Source organism: Cetorhinus maximus, chromosome 2 (genome assembly GCF_964194155.1).
Source record: "Cetorhinus maximus chromosome 2, sCetMax3.hap1.1, whole genome shotgun sequence".
NCBI lineage: Eukaryota > Metazoa > Chordata > Chondrichthyes > Lamniformes > Cetorhinidae > Cetorhinus > Cetorhinus maximus.
The window spans coordinates 78,843,212-78,867,168 of NC_135880.1; the positions used below are offsets into that span (position 1 = coordinate 78,843,212).

The 23,957-nt window shown below is 45.8% G+C and overlaps 1 protein-coding gene across 2 annotated transcripts in view; it reads left to right on the forward strand.

Annotated features, from left to right (window-relative positions):
- The window catches only part of LOC144695474 (small conductance calcium-activated potassium channel protein 2), a 157,188-nt gene extending 134,522 nt beyond the window's left edge, over positions 1-22,666 (forward strand). For both annotated transcript variants that reach the window (XM_078566355.1, XM_078566363.1), the window contains exon 8: positions 21,848-22,666. In XM_078566355.1, coding sequence (XP_078422481.1) covers positions 21,848-22,135 — 288 coding nt within the window. In that variant the 3' untranslated portion in view covers positions 22,136-22,666. The remainder of the gene's footprint in view (positions 1-21,847) is intronic.
- Positions 22,667-23,957: the final 1,291 nt, after the last annotated feature.

Genomic DNA, 23,957 nt, shown 5'->3' on the forward strand with positions numbered 1-23,957 from the left:
TCCGTAACCACCTCTTAAGTTATTTCTGTGATTCTAATATTTTTGTTAATTTATGCAGACATCATAAAAATGTTTTTTTATTGTATTTCTGATAAACCAGGTGATATAATAAGGGAAATCATTGGAATGATTTGTATTTCCCTATGATTTTCCACCCCTCACACTTTACCTATTTCAATCATCTTGTTTCATTTTTTGCCCCTGCTGTAGGCAAGTCTCCTAAACAAATAGGCACAAATCACAATAGATATTTTAGTAAAGAAGGTACTATCACAACAATACTTTACTTCAACCGCCTGTTTTTCACAATTGAGGAATATTGTCATAAAGTTACTTTGTAGGGTTTCCCTGGAGCAGGAGGAACTAGTTCAAAACTACAGGTATGGGGAAAGGCTACAGGAGTTGTTTTATGTCCCGAAACAGATGATTTCTAAGAAAAAAATCTATTATATACCACAGAAAAGAAGAATTCAACTTGGTCTCTGCTTTAAGCCATTTAGGCAGTATGCTAACGTCTTGGCTAGATGACCATCAATCTAACAGTGCACACTTTTTCAACTTCATCAGAGACCAAACAGAAACCAACAAGAACCGGTCTCAGGTGTTGGACACATCACAAAAGTCAAATGTAAGTCCATGGACCAGTCATATGCAGAGTTTTATAAAGCATTAGCCCCACATCCATGACTGAAGGGATTGCACATTTACTTATATTTAAATAACATCTGGTGAGCATACACTACCAAAAAGAAAGCAGGATGTTCTCCAATTATCTCCATTTTCAGGTATCTGGGCTTCCAGTAAACATGAAAATGGCATACCATGAGACACCATTGCTTAAACTCTCTCCTATAGATCAGCTGAGGTAGCAAGATACTGCATCAACAGAAACTCTCAAGGATGGAATGACAGGGTGAGTATTTTGGCAGGTAAAAGAATGGAGTAGCGATCATAACTGTTGTGGAAAGTATTTAGCAATATATTTTATGAGTTTCACTAATAGGGAAAACACATATTAAGAATTTGAGCCTGGGAAGCGACTGGATTTCCATGAAGGAGCGCAATTTGTAAAATTACCTCATGGTAATTAGTTCCTAGATTATTTAAAAATGTCTTCACAGATCTCAACTGTGGAGTCCTTTATGTATAGATTTTGTCATATTACAAGCAAAGCAGATGTGCCGCAATTGTTGGGTCATTAACGTTGCTTCTTCAAAGTACGCCTCTGCTGAGATTTGCTGCTGAAATCAAAAAGATAACATCCTGTGGATATAATTTTCTTTAATATTTAAAGATAGTTTTTTAAAAAGTACCTCGGAGTATTTGGTATATATTATATAATACTGGTCCTTCCTAATACTCGCCTCTACAGTTATTGCCTTTTAAAACATTCATATGTCCTCTTAATGAAATACAGTGGTATATAAATAAATTAGAGTTTAGGGAATTGTTTGTTTCCTCAATCATTTTATCCTCATATAGATCAGTCAGTTCTGCTACAAGGTACCTGACATTCCGTTAGGATATTGAAGAGATGGAGATGGGTTATGAATAATTGCCTGACAGAAACACAAGCCACAGGGCAAGATTAGTAACGGGAAATTGCTAACATACTTTGTAAGTGGGACTGTTGACTGACATATTTTCTGCTATAGATGAGAAGGCAAATTGAAGAGCAAACAGACTAGAATGGACTCCTGTGTGTTTTCCAAATGATTTATGACACTATAAAGATTTCAAAATGCTCCTTCCTGTAAAATCGCAGCTTAGTTTTTCAAACATGAAAAATCTCAAAGAGGAGATCTGGAAACTTGCATTTATGATCAACAGTTATGGATCTGTTTATTGAAAGGAATAGAATGCCCAAGGTCTACACTCAGCTGGTATAAGTGATCCCAAAAGCCCATACATTCCTGAATCAAATATGAAGGGTAAACTTTAGACTGGTTTGACCTACAGTAAAATCAGCAACAATGGGCAGGATTTTGCCGTTGGCATGCGGGACGTGCGTCCCAACATCACCGCGGCCATTGCGATATTTCGGAGGGCGCGCGCGCTATGACTTCCGAGGCATGCCCGCCATCAATTAACGGGCCAGTTAAGGCCCTTGAGGCGGTAATTGACAGTGATTTCTAGTAGCCCGAACGATTTTCAGGGCGTCACATGGGCGCAACCCGCAAGAGGGTAGGTCATATTTTCAAAAATCTCATCCACAGGCGGCATAAGAGGGGTGTGAGGGCTCGCGAACGCGAGTTGCTGGCACTTTACTTTTTAAAATTACCGCTACTTGCTTGTGTGAACAGGACAAGTTAATTCTGTTCAGAGCTGCTTTGACAGAAAAAACAGGCTTCAGTTCAGGACCCTGGAGGAAATGTAACACTTGGGGCCTAGCAGGTTTCAGGCAACCTTCCCTTACCCTGGGAATGGGGATTGTGCTCTCCATTGGAGGCACCTCCTCTGAGGAGGGAGAGAGGGCCAGAAGGGGGAGGAGACCAGGAGTCCATATTCAGCCTCCAGGGGAGCCACCTTTGGGAGGACAGGCACAGACACAAGGGGTGCAGGGCCAACAGGAAGCCCAAGGTGGAACGGGCTGCAAAAGACACCACTGTCCTGCTGCCAGGGTTTACAGGTGGCGAAGCAGCTACCTCAATATGTCTGAGGTGCAATACTGAAGGAAGCTCCATCTCTCAAGGGAGTCAGTGACCTCCTTCTGTCAGATGATCAGCCCTGAGATCAGCTCCACCTGTTTGGGTGGACACCCCATGCCATTGGTGCTGAAGGTCACAGTTGCCCTCGAATTCTATGCCTCCAGTTATTTCCAGGGGTCGATGGGTGATCTTTGTGGAATCTCCCAGTCAGCTGTCCACAGTTGCGTCCAGCTGATGACAGACGCTCTGTTCAGGCATGCATTGACTTTCATTCACTACCGCTCGGATGAGGCCAGCCAGGCTGAGCGAGCCAGAGGCTTTGCAGTGATTGCTGGGTTCCCCCGCGTTCAGGGTGCAATCGACTGTACACATGTGGCCATCAAGGTGCCAGCGGGTCAGCTGGGAGCCTTCGTCAACAGGAAGGGCTTCCACTCCCTGAACTTGCAAATAGTGTGTGATCACAGGATGCTGATTCTGTGCAAGGTACCCAGGCAGCTCCCATGACGCTTACATCCAAAGACACTCTCAGGTGCTGAGGCTCTTCGGTGCTCCAGCCCAGCTTGTTGGATGGCTGCTGGGTGACAAGGGCTATCCCCTCAGAAGAAGGCTCATGACGCCTCTCTGCCATCCAAGAATAGGAGCTGAGCAGCGGTACAATAGGAGCCACGGCACCACAAGGGCAGTGGTGGAGAGAGCCATCGGTCTTCTCAAGATGTGCTTCAAATGCCTGGACTGTTCAGGGGCGCACTCTAGCACCCCCCAGATCGTGTGTCGCTGATAGTGGTTCCTTGCTGCGCTCTCCACAATCTTGCGCTGGAATGGGGGGTGCAGAGCGCAGTGGAGGAAGAAGATGTTGACACCGATGCTCTGGCTGCAGACGATGAGTCCAGTAATGAGTCCGAGGACGAGCACAGTCAGGAGAATGCTGAGTGGATAGACGCTGACCCGGGCAACCTCCAGGGAGGCAGGGGCACCCCGGGAGGCTTTGATCCAATGATCCTTCAGCCTTCCCACCACAGATGAACCTCCAATACATGCCAGGGCTGCAGGCTCCATACTCAATACCTGAGAGCAACATTTGCCTGGTTAGGAACATTAACTATGTGCCTTGTCAATAAAGCTCAATGACAATCATGCTTTCCTTTATTGGGCAAGGTATTGAATACCAAAGCAAGGATATAATGATGGAACTGTATAAAACGCTGGCTAGGTCATAGCTGGAACTTTGTGTACAGTTATGGTTACCACATTACAGGAAGGACATAATTGCTCTGGAGCAGTGCAGAGGAGATTTACAAGAATGTTGCCAGGGTTTGAAAAGTACAGCTATGAGGAGAGATTGGATAGGCTAGGATTGTTTTCATTGGAACAGAGGAGACTGAGGGGTGACCTATTTGAGGTGTACAAAATTATGAGGGGCCTAGATAGGTTAGACAGGAAAGACTTGTTTGCCCTAGAAGAGGGGTCAATTATCTGGGACATAGATTTCAGGTGATTGGTAGAAGGATTAGAGGGGACATGAGGAAAAACTTTTTCACCCAGAGGGTAGTGGCCGTCTGGAATTCACTGCCTAACTGAAGGTTGAGACTGAAATAAAAGCAAAAAACTGCTGATGCTGGAATTCCAAAACAAAAACAAAAATACCTGGAAAAACTCAGCAGGCTCAACTCATTTAAAAAGTACCTGGATCTGCATCTGAAGTGCTGTAAACAGCAAGGCCATGAAGCAGGGGCTGGAAAGTGGGATTAAAAATCAGTGGCTAGTTTCTTTCTTTCTCTTTTCGGTTGGGGCAGACACGATGGGCTGAATGGCCTCTTCCTGCACCATAAGTGTTTTATAGTTCTAAAGAATGGATACGAAGGACCTAATTCCTTAGCAGAAAGGTCAATAAGCGGGGGCACAGGTTTAAAGTAATTGGTGGAAGGATTAGAGAGGAGTTGAGAATTTTGTTTATCCAGAGGGTGGTGGGGGTCTGGACCTCACTGTCTGGAAGAGTGGGAAAGGCAGCAACATTTATCACATTGAAAAATCACCTAGGCCAGGATTTTCCCGTCGGCGAGCGGGGGGCGGGGTGGGGCCCGCTCGCCAACACGTAAAATGACGCAGGATGATGTCAGGTGGAACTCCCGACGTCACCGCGCCCCAATTCAATTTTCAGGAAGGCGGGGGCTCAGCAAAATCCGCTGCGCACCCGCCAACCTGTCAATGGCCAATTGAGGCCATTGACAGAGTCATTTAAGTAATTAATGGACCTGCCCATCCAACCGTAAGGTTGGCGGGCAGGCCAGGAGCCCTGGCGGGCATTAGAAAAAGCATGAAACCTCATCCACAGGCGGGATGAGGTTTCACGTAGCTGTGTAGGTTTTAAAAAATTTAATTAAAGTGTTTTTAAAAGTTATGGACATGTCCCAACTCATGTGACACATGAGGGGACATGGCAGGGAATTTTCTTTTCTATTTTTAAATATTTTTGACAGTAGAACTGATTTCCCTGAGCCTCAGGGGAATGAGTGTGCTCTTTCGGGTTTAGGGATCCCCCCCCCCAACCTGTACAGGGAGCACATAGCGCTTCCGTGCGGACGTCATGTTGGGTGGGCCTTAATTGGCCTATTCACATAAAATGGCAGTGCGCCCCTGATTGGGGGCGCCGATTGGAGGCGCGCCTCCATGCACCCGCTCTTCAACTTCCCTCCCAACGGGGGGCAAATTCTGCCCTTACATATGCACTTGAAGTGCCATAATTTACAGATTATGGACCAAAAGCTGGAAGCTGGGATTAAGCTAGCTAGCTGTTTCTCAGCCGGCACAAACACGATGGGCTGAATGGCCTCCTTCTGAGCCACAATTTTACTTGTACTTGTTTCGGTTTAGTTCATTGTATTTTCTGCTCATGATGCAGTCTCCTCTTCATTGGAGAGGCCAAATGCAGATTGGTTGACGTCCATTCAATTCACAAGTGTGACCCCAGAGCTTCCAGCTTCCTGTCATTTTAATTCTCCAGCCCACTCCCACTTTGATCTCTCTGTCCTCTACCTCCTACATTGTATCAATGAAGCTCAACTAAAGTTTGATGAACAGCACCTAATTTTTTGATTTGGCATTTTACAGTCTTCTGGATTTAGCATCGAGTTCAACAATCTCAGATGATAACCTTATGCTGTTGTTTTTCGTTGGTGATGATTCTGCTATTCCCGTTTACGCCTCCTCTAGACCTATATCTTGTTTGTTCACTTGTCCCGTTACCATCACCTTTTGCCTCTTACTATCATCTCTTCATCCCTCCTGCCTTCTCCCTTATCACAGACTTGCCTTTTGCTCTTTTCCCCCTTCCCCCTATCCTCGATGTTTGCTGAAAACCTGTAACCTCTCTCATTTTTTTCAGATCTGATGAAAGGTCATCGACCTGAAACATTAATTCTGCTTTTCTCTCCACAGGTGCTTCCTGACCTGCTGAGTATTTTCAGCATTTTCTGTTTTTATTTCAGATTTCCAGCATCAGCAGTGTTTTTATTTTGTATTTAATGTGCTTTTATTATCTGGCCCCTGGTGGCCAACTTTCAAAGTGATATTTGTATTCTAAGGCATTTTTTAAAGAATGGCAGCAGGTTAAGGGTATTTTGCAGACAAAGACTGGGAGTTAAAATATCCTGATCCTCAAACTTTGGCCAACAGTTGCACAAGACAAGGCTGTAGCACTCACAGCAATCCTCAGCCAGAAGCGCTGAGTGAGTGATCCGTCTCAGCCTCCAGCTAAGGTCCTCACCATCAGAGATGCCAGTCTTCAGCCAATGTAATTCACTCTGTGTGATAACAAGAATCTGCTAAGCACACTGGACATAAGGCTATGGGTCCCAACAACATCCCAGTTATAATGCTGACGACTTACTCCAGAACTAGCCCCACCCTTAACCAAGCTGTTCCACTTTAACCAAATTGCCCAGGTAAGACCTTTCCACAAAAGACAAAACAACACAAAAATCCAATCTGTCAATTCCTGCCCCATCAGCCCACTCTCAATCATCAGCAAAGTGGTAGAGGGTGTCATTGACAGTGCTATGAAACGGCACTTACTCAGAAACAACCTGCTCACAGTGCTTAATTTGGGTTCCGCCAAATCACCTGATCCCTCGCTTCCAGATCATCTTATAGCCTTAGTCCAAATGTGGACTAAAGTGCTGAATTCCTGAGATGAGGTGAGAGTGACTGATAGCATGTGGCATCAAGGACCCCTCGCAAAAGTGAAGTAAATGGAGATCAGGGGAAATCTGGTCACTGGCTAAAAGTCATAACTAGCACAAAATAACGTTCGTGATTGTTGGAGGTCAATCATCTTAGCTGCAGGACATCACTGCAGGGATTCTTCAAGGCAGTATTCAAGGCCCAACTATCTTCGGCTGTTTCATCAAATTCATCACTGATCTTCCCTCCATCTTAAGGTCAGAACTGGGGATGTTTACTGATAAATGCACATAGGTCACTACCATTCGCACGCAATATTCACAGCACACAAGTGCCAGGCAATGATTATCTCCAACAAGGGAGACTCTAACTTTCAATGGCATTATCATCATCAAATCCCTAGCCATTGACATTGTTGAATAGAAACTTAACTGGACTAGCCATGTAAAGATTCTGGCTATAAGAACAAGCCAGAGACTGGGGCTGAAATTTTCTGGCCCCGTTGGCATCAGGCGTCATGGCGGGTGGGGGGGAACAATATGGCGAGAAGGCCAAAAATCGGTTTCACGCCCGCGTGAAAGCACAGCAGGGTCATTTGATGGTGTCCACCATGGCGGAATGCCAATCGCACTGGAGGCCAGCGTGAACCCGCTTTGCATCCTGCTAATGGGATGCAAATTAATGCCTGACTGGAATCGCCTGATCAGAAAAATTCTCCACTCAGTGGGTGTTCAACCTGTGGAATTCTCTTTCACAGAAGACTGTGGGGGCCGGGTCACTGAGTGTATTCAAGAAAGAAACTGATAATTTTTTGGCTTTTAGGGACATCAAGGGGTATGGAGAAAGCATGAATATGGTGTTGAGATAAAGGATCAGCCATGATCATATTGAATGGTGGAGAAGGGCTGAATGGCCTACTCCTGCTCCTAGTTTCTATATTTCTATGACCCCCTTCCCACGCCAGATTTACCATTACACCAGCAGGAAAACACGCCGGCCCAGAACACAACTGGACAAGTGTGACTTGCAGAAGTCGGGACTTACCGTTAGGGCCTTACTCAGATTGGAGACATCCGGGGACAAAAAGATGCTGGAGCCCCACAGCTACTGGACCCCGGAGGAACACATGTGTCGCATGCTGGATGGATCCTCATGGGCATAGCTCCACCGTGAAGCAGCTCATGAAAGGTGGAAGGTCTTCGTTGATGTCTTGGGTCTGCTTCGGAACATCATGGTCTTGGCCACGGGCTGCTAGGGATGATTGGCGAGGGTGGGGTGGATGGGAGAGGAAGGTGTACAGGGGGTGAGTGGGAGAGGAAGGCCTAGGGAGAGAAAGGTGTACCGGGGGGGGCTGAGGTTGGGAGGGGGTGACAAAGGTGTCAGAGGGGGGGTGAGGTTGGAAGCGGGGAGCGGAGAGTACGGGCGGAGGAGGGTGTAGCGGGGGGAGAATGCGGCAAATGGGGAGGTAGGTGTAAGGGGGGAGGAAGGTGTAAGGGAAGGAGTTCAGAGGAGGGAAGGCGCCGGGGGTAGAAGTTGTTCGGGGGGAGGAAGGAGTTCGGAGGGGGGGGAGGGAGAGCAGGGAGGAAGGTGCCATGGGGGAGGAAAGAGCGAGGGTGGGGGAAGGAATAAGGGTGGTGAAGGAGGTAAGGGGGGGATGTCCAGGTGAACATGCAAGGGAGGGGGCTGTGGTGTCAATGATTGCCTCGTGGAGAGGGAACTGAAGGTGGGCTTGTTAGGAAGAAATGGTGAGTATGAGAGGGGGCAGAGGGAGCAAGAAGGTTGGGGGGACTGAAGATGTGATGGTAGCTGTAGGAGGGATGGTGAAAGTGGTTGATGGGGACTCAGAGGCAGACACGGACCCTGAGGGTGGGAAGGAGGAGGTCGGGGAGGTCAATATGGATGGGAGTGGGATTCTCAGGAAGGAAGGGAACATGCACGTTCACCTGGACATCGTGGAAATAAAAGGGTTCTGGTTGGTAGGTGACGGTGGGGGTTTGGAAAGTGATGCCTGGGGGTCAACAGTGAAGGGGGTAAGGATATGGGTGACTGGGGGAGGAGAAAGGACAGTGGAGTTGAGCAAAAATCTGACTATGACCATCAAAAGTGAGCGGAGCCTCGTGTTGGACAGGCACAGGTGCTGCACAGGGAGTGTGATCAGTGGGTGGGCGGAGATGCAGGTCAGCTCAGATGGACAACTGAAAGAGAACCCCAGCAGGCAGCATTGAAAATGCTCAGGATAGTGAGATGAGTGTGATGGAGGAAGGATCCGCGTGAGTGGGAGAGTGCTTGCACAAGGCTCCAAAAGGCCCTGCTGCACACACACATAAACTTCTCCATCCAGAATCATTTGTGGCCCAGTTGCGTGCAGCTGAACTGCTAATGGGTGAGGGGTGGAGGGGGGCAGTGGTGAGAATGCAGTGAGAGAACTCGCAAAGTCTCTCAATGAATCTGAAAGACAACATTACACATTATTCAGTGAAAGTGAATATATTTTTAGATTAGAAAGTCACAAAAATGTGTTCGCCCATGCAATAACTTTTGATCAGAATTTCTAGGCCTACCACTTCTTTGAGGTGCTGCCCTGACATCCGCACCTGGGGTGGAGACAGCCTGGGCAATGGTTGGCCCTGTTGCCTCTGATGACTTTTGCATGTGCCCTTTGGAGTGCCAAGGCCTTCAGGGCCCCAGCTTGCTTTGGCTGTCCTCTTGTGGGCCAGCTGCTCCCTCTGCAGTGACGAGGATGAGGATGAGGTTGAGAGGGTCACAGGCAAAGGGGACTCAGAGGGAGCGGTCAGCCTATGAGATTCCTGGGTGGATGACCCAGGGGTGCCTAGCTACCGCACATCCTCCCTTTGGGTGCTTGAGGGCCCCGGCCTGACTCTTTGAGGGGAAGGAGCACCTGGAGGGATGTCGAGATGCCCCATTTCCCTCTCACGTTGCCACTGCAGGAACTCACCCATGGCTATCACGATGGAGTGCAGGTCTGCACGCATCTCCGCATTCTGCTGGATCAGGGTCTCCAGGGCGTCCACCATCCCTCCCATGGAGACCTCCTTACGCACACATGCGGGCACCACTTCATCAGAGAGCAGACAGACGCACTTCTCTGACTTATGTGCCTCTCTGTTGAGGGCTTCCAACAGCTCTGCGTGATGTTGCCCCGCCTTGTGCTGGATCTCCGCAATAAGTTGGAAGATCAAATCCAGAGGCTCATCATCTGACTCAGATCTCATAGATGCCTCTTCCCCAGCAGTCCTCCGAGTGCCGGGGAGCTTGTCTGAACCTGTCTTCTCCTGCTGCGGATCCGTGTCTGTGCAGTGACCACCAGATTGTGAATCTGAGCCTGCTCTAGGTCTAGGTCCCACTGAGGTGCATGTCTTTGCACTGCTGCAGGGTGTGGGTAAGTGCTGTGACGGGTCTTCCAGGCTCCTTATTTTCACCTCTTCAGTGGAGCAGGCGTCCTCTTGACTGGAGGTGAGGGACTGGCTGGCTGAGGGTGTCGGTCGCTTGGCAGAGCTCCCTGTGAACCAAAGTAGAGATGATGCGTGGCAACAGAGTGAGAAGTAGGAGAGAGAGCACTCACAGTTGCGTTCAGAGAGAGATGATGGGATGCAGGATCCTCATGAGGCTGTTCGCTGCCGACCTCACTGTCGCCGCAGGTTCGGACAACATCCTCACCAGTCAGTGCAATGTAAGGCTCCTCAAAGTGAGTGACGGGCCTAATGTGGGCCACTCCACCCCTGGCCTGGGACTTCTCCCTGCTGTTATGAGCCAGCCTCTCCTGCATGTAAACAGATGGAGAGAGTTTGAGCAGAATGCATGGCACTGTGCGGAACGTTTGTGCATTGAGTGGAGCCGTGGTTGCAATGGGGATGTGAGCTCCAGAGGATATGAGCCTGATGGAGATGTGAGGATGTGTGGGAGAGTTAGTGGTGTTGTTCCTTGAGATGTGAGATCCCTGTGGATGTGTGATGGGTTTGTGAGTGTGAGAGTTGAGAGTGATGAGGTTACCCTGGGGGAATGGATGAGAGTATTCATCCTCTTCCTGCACTGGGTGGCTGACCTCCTCTGTGCTCCAGTGGTGCTGACCACCACTGCCACTGCTTCCCAGGCCAGATTGGTGACTCCGGTGGACCTTCTGCAGCCAGAGCCGAGGTAGAGGACATCGCGGCAGCCTTCCACTGCACCCAGCAGGCGCCCCAGAGGCATCACTAAATTTGGGGGCTGTCGTCTTCTTTGCTTTTGGGGCCATCTCTTGCCTGGAGCAGTCCTGGTCTGAAGGTATGAAGTAGGCTGCGCCCTGGTGCGCTATAAATATGGCACCCACAGCAAGGAAGCACTGAGGTCACGGTGTGGCGGGATAATCTGAGCCCACCCGCCAGCGATCCGGCATGTTTCCCATGAATGCATTATTAATGCATGGGAATGGAGCAATATGGCATGAAAACCCGCCATAGCGGCTGGTGGGTAAAACATATTTTTCCCGCAAATTTTTGTGCAAACCTGGGATGACTCCACACTGGGTATTCTGTGATGAGTGACTCACTTCCTGACTCCTGAAACCTTCCCACAATCTACAAGGCACAAGTCAGGAGAAGCTGAACCACCATCCAGAACAAAACAACTCAAAAAATCGGCACCCTATCCACTACCTTAAACATTCACTCCTAGGAGGCCAAGGGCTGCAGGCACATGGCAACCCCACCACCTCCAAGCTCGCTTCAAAGTCACACACCATCCCGGCTTTGCAATATACCGCTGTTTCTTCACTGGATCAAAATCCTGAACTCCCTTCCTAACACCTGAAGCACTTTCACCACACAGACTGCAGCAGTTCAAGTAGGAGGCTCACCACCACCTTGTCAACAGTAATAAGCAATAAATCCTGGCCTTATCCACGAATGAATAAAAATTTAAAAATTGCCTTTTGCCAACTCGAAGCTGCTTGGGTTAAAATGGACTCCAATAACCAATGTTTAAGAGTTCACACATCACCTATTTGCATTTCTAATAAGCACAGTTCGGTTGCATTCATGTTGTTGGCTGGGATTTCCTGCATAGTTGTAGCACTGGCTGAAATGCAGTGGATTGGGCGTTCAGCTGCCTCTCATATTCAGGACCAACTCCTACAAATTGTCAAGGCTCCGCTAACAGCGGTGGACAGGCTCACAGCATGTGCCCTGCCATCGATTGGGCTTTAGCATTGGGGAGATGGAAAAACTAGAACCACTACAGGAAATAAAATCTCCGAGCAACTTTCAGCAGCTACAAGACTTGGTGGTGACAGCAGAAAGTAAATTTGTGCATTTGAAAACAAAAAGATCACCTTGCAAGTGGCATATTTGCTCAGATCAGAATCCTATAGATCCCCCTCCAGGAGTTTGAGTGCATGGGAGGAAAACATCAAAATTAGTGGCATAATGAGGGTAGCTTGGGCTGCAAGTGATTCCTTTATTAACCACAGAATAGCTGCTCAATGCCACAAAATATTTAGTGCAGGAATGACAAGATAAATCATCCACAGCTTGAAACAGTGCACTATACGGACATGTATGTCAGCTCTTCACAACTTTACCCTCACTGTGTTCAAGGCTTTATTACAGGACCATTTTATTGTGCACATGTCTGCAGCCAATCTTTACATGCCCATCTGTCATCTCCAAATAAACTTTTCCACACAATTTTTCATGCATGCTCCACCTTGATAACTTCACTCAGGAGGCCATAGTTTGGTCTGAGCATTCATAATAATCCCTTCACACACAGCCTGTTAGCACCTGGATTCCACTGCATGCCCTGCCAATCAAATGCATTTCTTGCTGTTTGTATTCTTCATAAAAGAGAAATTCCATTAATAAAGTAAGGGACAAATATGCCAGCCTCAGTCTTCTGATGGCCCTGTGTGAAGGAAGCTCTCCAAATCCTGGGAAAACCCACTGTAGAGCACATCAGTAACAGAGAGATGGAAGGCAAGTGCCAGCTGTGAATATGCCCTGATATCCTATAGCTATTCCATCTAATGCTGCAGAGCAACACCTACCCTTTGTGGAAGAAAACTTATGTTACTCCTTTTTTTCTAAAAGTAGCATATGAAATCTGCCCCTTTACTATCCAGTTTGACTTCTCTTCCTCATCTCAGCTTCTAGGTAAAGCACAACGAGCAAAAGCCAAGAAGGAGGAAAGATGTCTGCCAAGTCCTTCTGCTTCAGTTATTGTTAACACACCATCACTCTACCTGCCTAGAAACACTGCAGGCGCATGCAACTGGGGGCAATGGATAGTAGACATGAAGAGATCACACAGGGTAAAGCAATGAACATGTGAAAAGTGAAGGGTGGAAGATGAGGAGTCTCCCAGAATGTGCAGCACTTATCAGGGTAACTGGAAGAGTTTGTGGTTAACTATGTGCCACATCATCAGGATGGCTTCAAGGCTACTGCAGTCAAACCTGAAGCATATGGTATTTCTGAACAGAATAGTAGCAGACATGCTCACCACAGAGATTCAAGGAACAGGCCAGCTCCCTCCTTGGCAGCTGCTTAGGTTACTACTAGGCATTTTTCTTGAGTTTTTCCACACCTGCTTCCATCTGTGCCTTTCTCCAGTTTGCCTCCTATCTTCTCATGTACTCTCAAAGCACCTTGTCCATGACACTCACCTCATCCTCCCTTGACTCTCATTCCCAATAAACTGTTACCCACCCAACTTTCCTTCCTGGCGGGCCTGGATAGCTGAAATTGTAAATAATTCCCTCTCCTTTGGTACTATCTACTTTCCTTTCCAAATCACTATCAGCCCCTCTTCAAAAAAATGACTAACCTCTCTGCCTTGCAAACTACTGCCCCATCTCCAGCCTCCCTTTCCTCTCTAAAGTCCTTGAATGTGTTGTCACCTCCCAAATCCATACATACCTTTCCTGAAACTTCGTTTTGAATCTCTCCAATCAAGTTTCTCTCCCTACCACAGCACTGAAATGGCCCTTATCAGTCACAAATGACATTCTTTGTGACTGTGGTGCACTATCCCCCTTCACCTTCAGCTACCTCTTTGCAACTTTGACATAGTTGACCACATCAGCATCTCCTTTGTCAGATTTCCTTCTCCTGGTTCCAATCTTAACTATCCAATCATGGCCTGGGCATCTCCACTTAAGTTTCTGTATGAGCCTCATTCTTCTCCAGTCAAATATTCAGGGGACTGAAGTCATCGTCTTCAACAAACTTTGTAGCCTTGCAGCTGAATTACTCTAATTCTGGCCTCTTGTGTATCATCCCTCAGTTTTCCCCACCACTAACAGCCTTACCTCCTGCCATTTAAGTCTTATGCTCCTGAATTTCCTACCTAAGCATTTCCATCTCTCGACCTCCCTCTCCTCCTTTTGAATGCTCCTTAAAAGCTAACCTTCACCTTTGTAATATCTCTTTCTTTGGCTCAGCATAACTATATTTGTCTGAGTATGATTACATGGAACAACTTGAGATGTTTTTGTTGTTGCTGAGGAAATAATTGCACAGCACTGTGTAATTGCTTTTTCAAACATTTTGGTGCTGGGCTGCAAGCATAGAGTTTTTAGCATCTGCTATGTACGATTCTGTCTGTGTTCCTGCAGGTTAGTTTCCTTTCAGAGCCAGTGTCCAGTGGCATGATGAGAAGATTGCTGTTCTATCCCATAATAGCAAGGTTTTATATTCTTTCACAGGACGTGTGCATCGCTGGCTAGGCTGGCCATTGTTGCCCATCTCTACTTGCCCTTGAGAAGGTAGTGGTGAGCTGCTGGCTTGAACTGTTGCAGTCCATGTACTGTAGCCACACCTACTGTTAGTTCTATCAGCAGGGGTTTATGGAAGGGAAATAGTGTTCAACTAGTTTATTAATGTTCTTTGAGGAAGTAACAGGCAAGGTGGATAAAGGGAAACCTGTAGATATGGTGTGCTTGGATTTCCAAAAGGCATTTGATAAAGATACCACATCAAAGGTTGCTACACAAGATAAGAGCACATGGTGTAGGGGTGTAGCATGTTAACAAACCAGAGGATTGGTTAGCTAACAGGAAGATGAGAGCAGGGATAAATGGGCCTTTTTTGGATTGGCAAACTCTAACAAGTGGAACCACAGGTATCAGTGCTGGGTCCTCAACTATTTATAATCGATATCAATGACTTGGTTGAAGGGACTGAATGTATGTTAGCTAAATTTTCCGATGACATCAAGATGTGTAGGAAAGTAAGTTGTCAAGAGGTGGTCAAGAGAGTCTACAAAAGGATGTAGATAGGATAATTGAGTAGGCAAAATTTTGGCAGATGGGGGACAGAATTTTGCCCTCGTCGGGCAGGCTCGGCGAGCGGGAGCGGTCAGGAAGCCGACCGCTGCCCACGACTGGGGCCTGACTTTGATTTCACGCTGGCGGGCAAGTTAAGGCCTGCCCAGCGTGAACGCCAGCTGCTGAACTTACGAGAGCAGGGAGGTCCACAGCGACCTCACATTGGTGCACGAGCTGCCTGTCATCACTGTGGGCTCCTTGCAGGGCGCTCTGGATGACAGCCGTGGCTCCTCCACCCCTCTGTCAGTGACCGTGACATCTGATGAGGCTGTGGTGACTGGGGAAATGCCAGCCGAGGCACTGGCCGCTTCCTCCCAGGCGAGGCCATCACAGGCTCCACTGGCCAGAGGATGACTGCCAAGATCATCAAGGTCAACAAGACAGCAGAGTTAGCAGGCTGACTCCAATGCTGGTGCCAACAAGGGGGGAGCACCTAGACGCAGCACCCATAAACGTAAGTTTAAAGCACCTTAAGCACAAGAGGGACTGGTCACGGGTGATCTTTTATTCTCCCATTTTGTTTTAGTTTTTTTTAATGGTGTGACCAACAACGTCAGATATTGTTCTGTTCAATAATATGAGTTCCAACATTAAATTACATTTGCTTTTGTGTTATTGGCTTGAGTATGCTTCATTTGCTTTGTAGGTACAGGGTAGGCCAGTATGTAATGCTGGATGTGGGTGGCTTGAAACCTTATTGCACAGGCACTGAAAGTATCTTGGGGGCAAAGGAAAGGGTCTTTTCTGAGACCCAGGATGGTGGCAGCAGCCCTTACATAAGGTGGTAGCTCTTATTTGGCAACTTAGCTGAAGGAGCGTTGGATCAAGGCATGCCTGGTGCTCCTGCCTTCCTGGAGATTACTGAGGTCTGGCCCTCAGCGTTTTCCTCACCATGCTCCTCATCTGACTCACTACTGGACACATCATATGTGGCCTGTGCAGCTGAGTCAAGGTCTTCTTCCTCCAGTGGGCCCCTCCTTGTTAGTGCCAGATTGTGGAGAGCATAGCATGAAACCACTATCAGTGACACCTGCTCTGGGGAGGGTATTGCAGTGCGCCCCCTGAATGGTCCAGGCATCGGAAGTACATCTTCAGAAGACTATGGTTCTCTCTACCACTCCCCTTGTGGAGGCATGGCTCCTGTTGTACCGCTGCTCCACCTCTGTTCTTGGATGGCGGAGAGGCGTCATGAGCCACTTTTTCAATGGATAGCCCTTGTCACCCAGCAGCCATCCACCCAGTTGGGCTGGAGCACTGAAGAGCCCCGGCACCTGGGAGTGTCTGAGGATGTAGGCATCGTGGGAGCTGCCTGGGTACCTTGCACAGACTTGTAGAATCTGCATCCTGTGATCACACACTATCTGCACGTTCATGAAGTGGAAACCCTTCCTGTTGACGAAGGCACCGGGTTGACCTGTTGGCGCCTTGATGGCCACATGTGTACAGTCTATAGCACCCTGGACGTGGGGGAGCCCAGCAATTGCTGCAAAGCCTCTGGCTCACTCAGCCTGGCTGGCCTCAGCCAAATGGAAATGAATGAAAGTCAGTAACCGCCTGAACAGAGCTTCTGCCTCCAGTTTTACGCAACTGTGGACAGCTGATTGGGACACTCCACAAAGATCCCCCACTGACCCCTGGAAAAAGCCGGAGGCATAGAAGTTGAGGGCCACTGTGACCTTCAGAGCCACTGGCATGTGGTGTCCACCCACTTAGTCAGAGCTGATCTCAGGCCCAATCATCTAACAAATGAAAGGTCTCCCTGGAGAGATGGAACCTCCTTCGGTATTGCACGTCGGACATATTGAGATTTCTGCATTGCTGCCTGTAAATCCTGGCAGCAGGATAGTGGCGTCTTCTGCAGCCCCTTCCACCTTGGACTTGCTTCCTCCCTGCGCCCCTTGTGCCTGCGCCTCTCCTCCCACAGGTCCTTCCCCTGGAAGCTGCATTGGGACACCTGGCCTCCTCTCCTGCCCCTCTCCTCTTCCACAGAGGAGGTTCCACCAGCGGAGACCACAATCCCCATTACCAGGAAGGCTGTCTGATACCTGGAAGTGTCCACATGGTCCAAATCCTCAGGGGGCTTTGAAGACACCAATGAGTCCTGAAATGTGGCATGGAAATGCTAAGAATAAAGCCCCCATCAGAGATTAAGCTGACAAGTACCAATAAGCAACCAGCAGCAAACCATCTCCTAAACTCCTCACTACTCACACTGGCAATGCTGCTGACCCTTCTTATCCCGCCCATAGATGAGGTTTTGCAAACTGTGGGCTGCCTGCCTGCCTGTTCTGCCTGTGTGACAAGCGAAAATTGCACAGGCAATGTTAAATCACCATCAGTTGGGTTGTCAAGGGCCTTAACTGGCCTCTTAATTAATGGCGGGCATAGCTCCAACTCCTGCGCATGCCCACCAACCGAAATATTGCTCGAGTGTGCGATGACGTCGGGACACTTGCCTGATATCATCACGCATTATTATATGCTCATTCAGGATGGGCACATGCCCACCCAACAAGCAAAACATTCTGCCCGTGGTATAATGTGGGAAAATGTGAAGTTGTCCACTTTAGCAAAAATAATAGAAAAACCATATACTACTTAAATGGATTGAGATAGCAGAACTCTGTGGTACAGAGGGATCTGGGTGTTCTGGTACATGAATCACAAAAAGTTAGTATGCAGATACAGCAAATGATTAGGAAGGCAAATAGAATGTTGGCATTTATTGCAAGGTGAATGGAATATCATAGTGGGGAAGCTTTACTGCAGCTGTATGGGGCTTTGGTGAGACCACACCTGGATAACTGCGTACAGCTTTAGCCTCCTTATTTGCAAAAAGATATAATTACATTAGAAGCAGTTCACAGAAGGGATGAAGGGCTTATCTTATGAAGAAAGGTTGAACAAGTTGGGCCTATACCCATTGGAGTTTAGAAGAACGAGGGATGATCTTATTGAAACATATAAGGCCCTGAGGCTGTTTGATAGAATGGACACGGGAGGATGTTTCCTCTTGTGAGGGAGACACGAACAAGGGCACACAGTTTAAGAATAAGAGGTCTCGCTTTTAAGGTGGAGACGAGGAGAATTTTTTTCTCTCAGAGGGTCATTAGTCTATGGAATTCTCTTCACCAGAAAGCAATGGAGGCTGGGTCATTAAATTTATTCAAGGCTGAGTTAGATAGGTTTTTGATAGACCAGGGAGTCAAGGGTTATCGGGGGCAGATAAGAGAGTGGAGTGGAGACCACAACCAAATCATCCATGATCTTATTGAATGGGAGAGCAGGCTTGAAGGGCTGAATAGCCTTCTCCTGCTTCTAAGTCCCATGTTCTTATATTAGGGAGGGAGTTCCAGGACCCAGTTTTGACCCAGTTACAGTAAAAGAATGATGATATAATTGCAAGTCAGGATGGTCTGTGGCATGGAGCAGAAATTTCAGATGGTGGTGTTCCCACGTCTCTGCTGCCCTTGTCCTCTAGGAGGTAGAGGTTGCGGGTCTGGAAGGTGCTGTCTAAGGAGCCTCAGTGAGTTGCTGCAAAGCTTCTTGTATATGTTATACACTGCTGCCACTGTGTGTTGGTGGTGGAAGGAGTTAGTGTTGAAGGTGGTGGATGCCAATTAAGCAGGCTGCTTTATCTTGGATGATGTTGAACTTATTCAGTGTGGTTGGAGCTGCACTCATCCAGGCAAGTGGAGAGTATTCTATCATACTCCTGACTTGTGCCTTGTAGATGGTGGAGAGCCATTGGGGAGTCAGGAGGTGAGTTGCTCTCCACAGAATTCCCAGCCTCTGACCTGATCATGTAGTCACAGTATTCATACGACTGGTCCAGTTCAGTTTCTGGTCAATGGCAACCCCCCAGAATGTTAATAGTAGGGAATTCAGCTATTGTAATGCTATTGAATATCAAGGGCATATGGTTGGATTCTCTCGTGTTGAAGATGCTCATTGCCTGGTACTTGCGTGGCACGAATGTTACTTGCCATTTATCAGCCCAAGCTTGAGTGTTGTCCAGTCCTTCCTTTATATGGACATAGATTGCTTCAATACCTAAGGTGTTGCGAATGGTACTGAACGTTGCACAATCATCAGTGCACATCCGCACTTCTGACCTTATGATGGAGCAAAGGTCTTTGATGAAGCAGTTGAAGATGGTTGGGCCTAGAAACTATTCTGAGGACCTCCTGGGACTGAGATGATTGACTTCCAACAACGATAACCATCTTCCTTTGTGCTAGGTATGCCTTCAACCAGTGAAGATTTTTCTTCCTGGTTCCCATTGACTTCACTTTTGCTAGGGCTCCTTGATATCCAGGGCAGTCACTCTCAGCCCATCACTTGAGTTCAGATCTTTCACATAGGAACTTAGGAGCAGGAGTGGGCCATTCAGTCCTTCGAGCCTTCTCCACTGTTCAATAAGGTCATTGCTGATCCAGTTGTGGTCTCAACTCCACTTTCCCATCTGCCCCCCATAACTCTTGACTCCTTTGTCTATCAAAAATCTATCCAACTCTACTTGAATAAATTCAGTGACCCAGTCTCTATTGCTTTCAGAGCAAGATAATTCCAAATACTAACCCTCAAAGAGAAAGAAATTGCTCTTCATCTCTATCTTATAAGGGGAGTTTTTTGGACCAAGGCTCTAATGAGGTCAGAAGCTGAGTTACCCTGGCAGAACCCAAGCTGAGCATTATTGAGCTGGTTATTGATGTGTAAGTGCCACCGTCCATCAATTTGCCGATGATCAAGAGTAGACTGATGAGGTGGTAATTGGCCAGGTTAGATTTGACCTGCTTTTTGTGGACAGGACACAGGTGGGCAATTATCTCTATTGTCAGGTAGATGCTAGTCTTGTAGCTGTATTAGAACAGCTTGGCTAGGGGCTAATTCTGGAGCATGTCTTCAGTACCACTGTCAAAAAGTTGTCAGAGCCCACAGCCTTTTCAGTATCCAGTGCCTTCAGCCATGTCTTGAAATCACGTGGAGTGAATCGAATTGGCTGAAGACTGGCATCTGTGATTCTGGGGACCTCAGGAGGAGGCAGAGATAGATCATCCACTTGGCACTTCTGGCTGAAGGTGGTTGCAAATGCTTCAGTCTCGTCTTTGCACGGATGTGTTAGGCGCCCCCATCATTGAGGATGGGCATATTTGTGGAGCCTCCTCTTCCGGTTAGTTGTTTAATTGGCCTCTGCCATTAATGACTGGATGTGGACAAATATAAGCTTCACACAGCCCCTTCAGATGTCAGTACATGACAGAAAGGTAACAGAGCCAGAATATTCAGACATCAGCATAGATACAATAGAACTGCAGCCTGTAATATGTCTATCTGAGAATACTGGTACAATAAACCAAAAGACAATATAGTTCCTAAAATTTCATATACAGAGTTAAAGGCTAAACATTTCACATGTTCCTGAGCTTCAAGTAGATCCAGAAAAGGCACCAGAATATGCATAGCATCTGGAATAGCACAGGTGGGTAAATGGAGTTGAGATGCACATTAGTCATGAAATAATTGAATGGCAAAACAGACTCAAGGGGCTGAATGACTTATCTTGCCAAAGGGAATCACAATGGTGACTATCCACAATCCTTTGTAATTATACTGCAATTTTGGTGAAGTTCATATTGTCGTTCGCAATGTTTTGTTACAGTTTGGACATGCTTAGCGTAAAATATAATGAGTGGCAGCAGCATGTTTTGTTTGGGCTACCAATTCTTGGAAATGGGCAAGGGAATAATGTTGAAAGAGTGCTCATGCATTGATGTGATTCTCAAAAGACTGTGGCCAGAATTGAAAATCCTGTTAAAATTATTCAATCATTTCTGGTATGGGAAAGTTGATGAACAGCTTGCTCAACCAAACAATATGTCAGAGGCCTGCTGATGCATATATGCATTCCATTGAGAACCATTGGAAATATCCCCAGAATAGCCTGATTGAGCCTACGGCATTAAAATACAGTGTGGTGACAATATCTGTTGAAAATTCACTTTATTTTAATTGATCAAAGGAGGGAGGGAATTGGGATTAGAAATTTAAGGAAGAGTATTGACATTTTAATTTTATTTTGTTTGAAAGTTAATGATGGGGCAAGTTATCCATTTTCAGTTCTATTCATTCCTTTAATGCATTGTATTGTATGAATAATAAATATGACTCATTTGAAGTTGCATGTGAAGGTCTTTAAAACCTATATTTGCTATATAATTTTTTTTGTTTATTTGTCGAAGATCTATCAAATCCTTAGTTAAGAATAAATCTTTTCTTCATAGCTGGGATATTGCCTTTGAGAAAAATATATATCCATGGTTGTGATTGATATATGAAAAGCCAAAGCTAAAAATTGGAATTGGCATTTGTGAGGATTTGTTCACTGCTGAATTTACAATATGGATACCTGACTTTAGATATTGGAAGGTGGAGAAACCTGAAATAGTTATTTCCGTCAGAATGGTCATATCAATTATTTTGTGACCTACATCCTCAAATATAATTTGTATTATGATTTGCTGTTAAATTGATATTGTTGATTTTTTATGCATCATTCATTGTACTTGTAAAATGGCAAATCGTTTAGAATTGACCTGACTTTAATAATTGCTGTTTACTTGGAACGAAAACAAATTGTTCCTGGAACATACAAAACAAATGCTAAAACTTTCAACTCTGTTCTTTCCCCCAATTTTAGACACAAAACATTATGTATGACATGATCTCAGACCTGAATGAAAGGAGCGAAGATTTTGAGAAAAGGATTGTAACATTGGAAAATAAATTAGAGACATTAATAGGAAGCATCCAAGCTCTACCGGGACTGATAAGTCAGACAATCAGCCATCAGCAGAGGGAATTTCTCGAAGCTCAGATACAACAGCATGACAAACAAATTACCTACAGTGCTGAGAGGTCACGATCATCAACCAGAAGGAGAAGGTCCTCCTCGACAGCTCCACCAACTTCATCGGAAAGTAGCTAGAAGTGAACATTTTAAACACAAGAAAGAACTTTTTTTTTGCCATCATATGGTTGATATTTTAGCTTTTATTGTAAAGCCCTAACAATACTAAACAGTGTTATCCGGGTTCTGATGTCAGAATCCAGGGAACCTGAAAAAATATTTTAGGCCAAAAGGAGTGAGTACTCTCTTTCAGATGCACAGTGAATGCACCTAACCTGCTATTTAGATTGTTTCTTCTGTACAATTTACTTGACTTTTTACTCACGCACTTCAACTGACTTTACTATTATATACTATAATAAAAAGAACATTTCTGGATATTTCTGGTTGGTCAGTGTAAGCCCTTCTCTTCATGGGCACAGCTGCAACAGAACTCAGGTGCTCAATCAATAATGAACAAGGATATGTAATTTGTTGCAAATATGAATATTGCATAAGTAATGCCTTTTAAAATGCAAATGAGAAAAACACCATTTATTAAAATGTTAAACAAAAGCAATGTTCACGTTAACCCCAAATTTAAAAGAAATGAAACCTTTTATACATAGATATTGAAAAAACTGTTAAGAGCAGACTACTAGTTATCATGCACACTTTATCTGCTAGCTTGTGATATTCAGTGAACTATTAGCCGAAATCCACAAGTAATGTTTATAAGGTAAAAAAAATTAAAGAGGGAAGTGATCAAAGGAAGCAGAGAAACATACGCAGAATTGCTGTGACAGCACAATGCATGGCCCAGTCACACTGTGATCCAAAAGTAGACTCAATAACCTTCAGAATCATAATATTCTCAGGATATTAAGTATTTCCACAGTAGACTACTTTTTTGCTGGAATTAGATTCCAATGGCAGAAGTAGTTATCTGTAGAGCTGGAGCACCACCAACATTGTCCTATCCAAAGACTAGAACATTCAGTATAAGACCCAGCGTCTGAAACTGAACAAGACAATCTGTAATTGATAGCCCCAGTATATATTTCATTTGGTTTTCTGATGGCAAAGAATGGGTTGAATTTTAATTTGTAGTCAAGTTAGGAATTGTTTGTAAATTATTTGTTAAAATGGTAATGCAATATGGATCATAATATTCCACTGAAAATAACAATACTAGTAGTATTCATGGTAATCTGACTGCTAACCTTAGTAGAGAAATATCATCTAATAGTATCCATTATGCTCCTCAAAACTAAGATTAGATTACAAAGTTAGGCTGCACTAGAATTCTTGGCTTTAAACAGCAGTTATTGAGAAATCACATTCTCCCATTCCTATATACATTTGGTATCTCACAGAAAAGAAAAGTCAAATATATCTGTCTTAATGTGTATTTTTTCAGTTTATACAAATGGACATCCTAGAAAGGCCTCCATTTCTTCCTCCTTTAAACCTCTGCCATGTCTCATCTAGAATTACTACTAACTACACAAATCTAGGTGGTTAGTACTGCCCCCAACTTTACATTTTAAAGATATTCCCTTCCTTTTTATAATAATTCCAAGTAATGACTTTGCAAAACAAGCAACTGCAGAACACAGCAGCCAGTCACTGAAATAGAGCTGCCAGAGTTTAAATGATTTTCACCATTTTGAAAACAAAATACAGAACACTGATTGCAGCGCCTCATGGGGAGAGATCTGAGTTGTTGCTATCAGTGTACCTTAGCTGATCAAGTGCAGCACTGGTGTCAGTCATAGGGAAATCTGCCTTTCCTCTCTCACTGAAGAATGCTTTATGAAAGATGTAGCTTAATGTAAAAACTGACAATAAAATTATAGTAAAGCAATGAACCATTAACATGGCCTTCAAGTTCCAAAAACCAATTGCTTTCTCCTTTTAT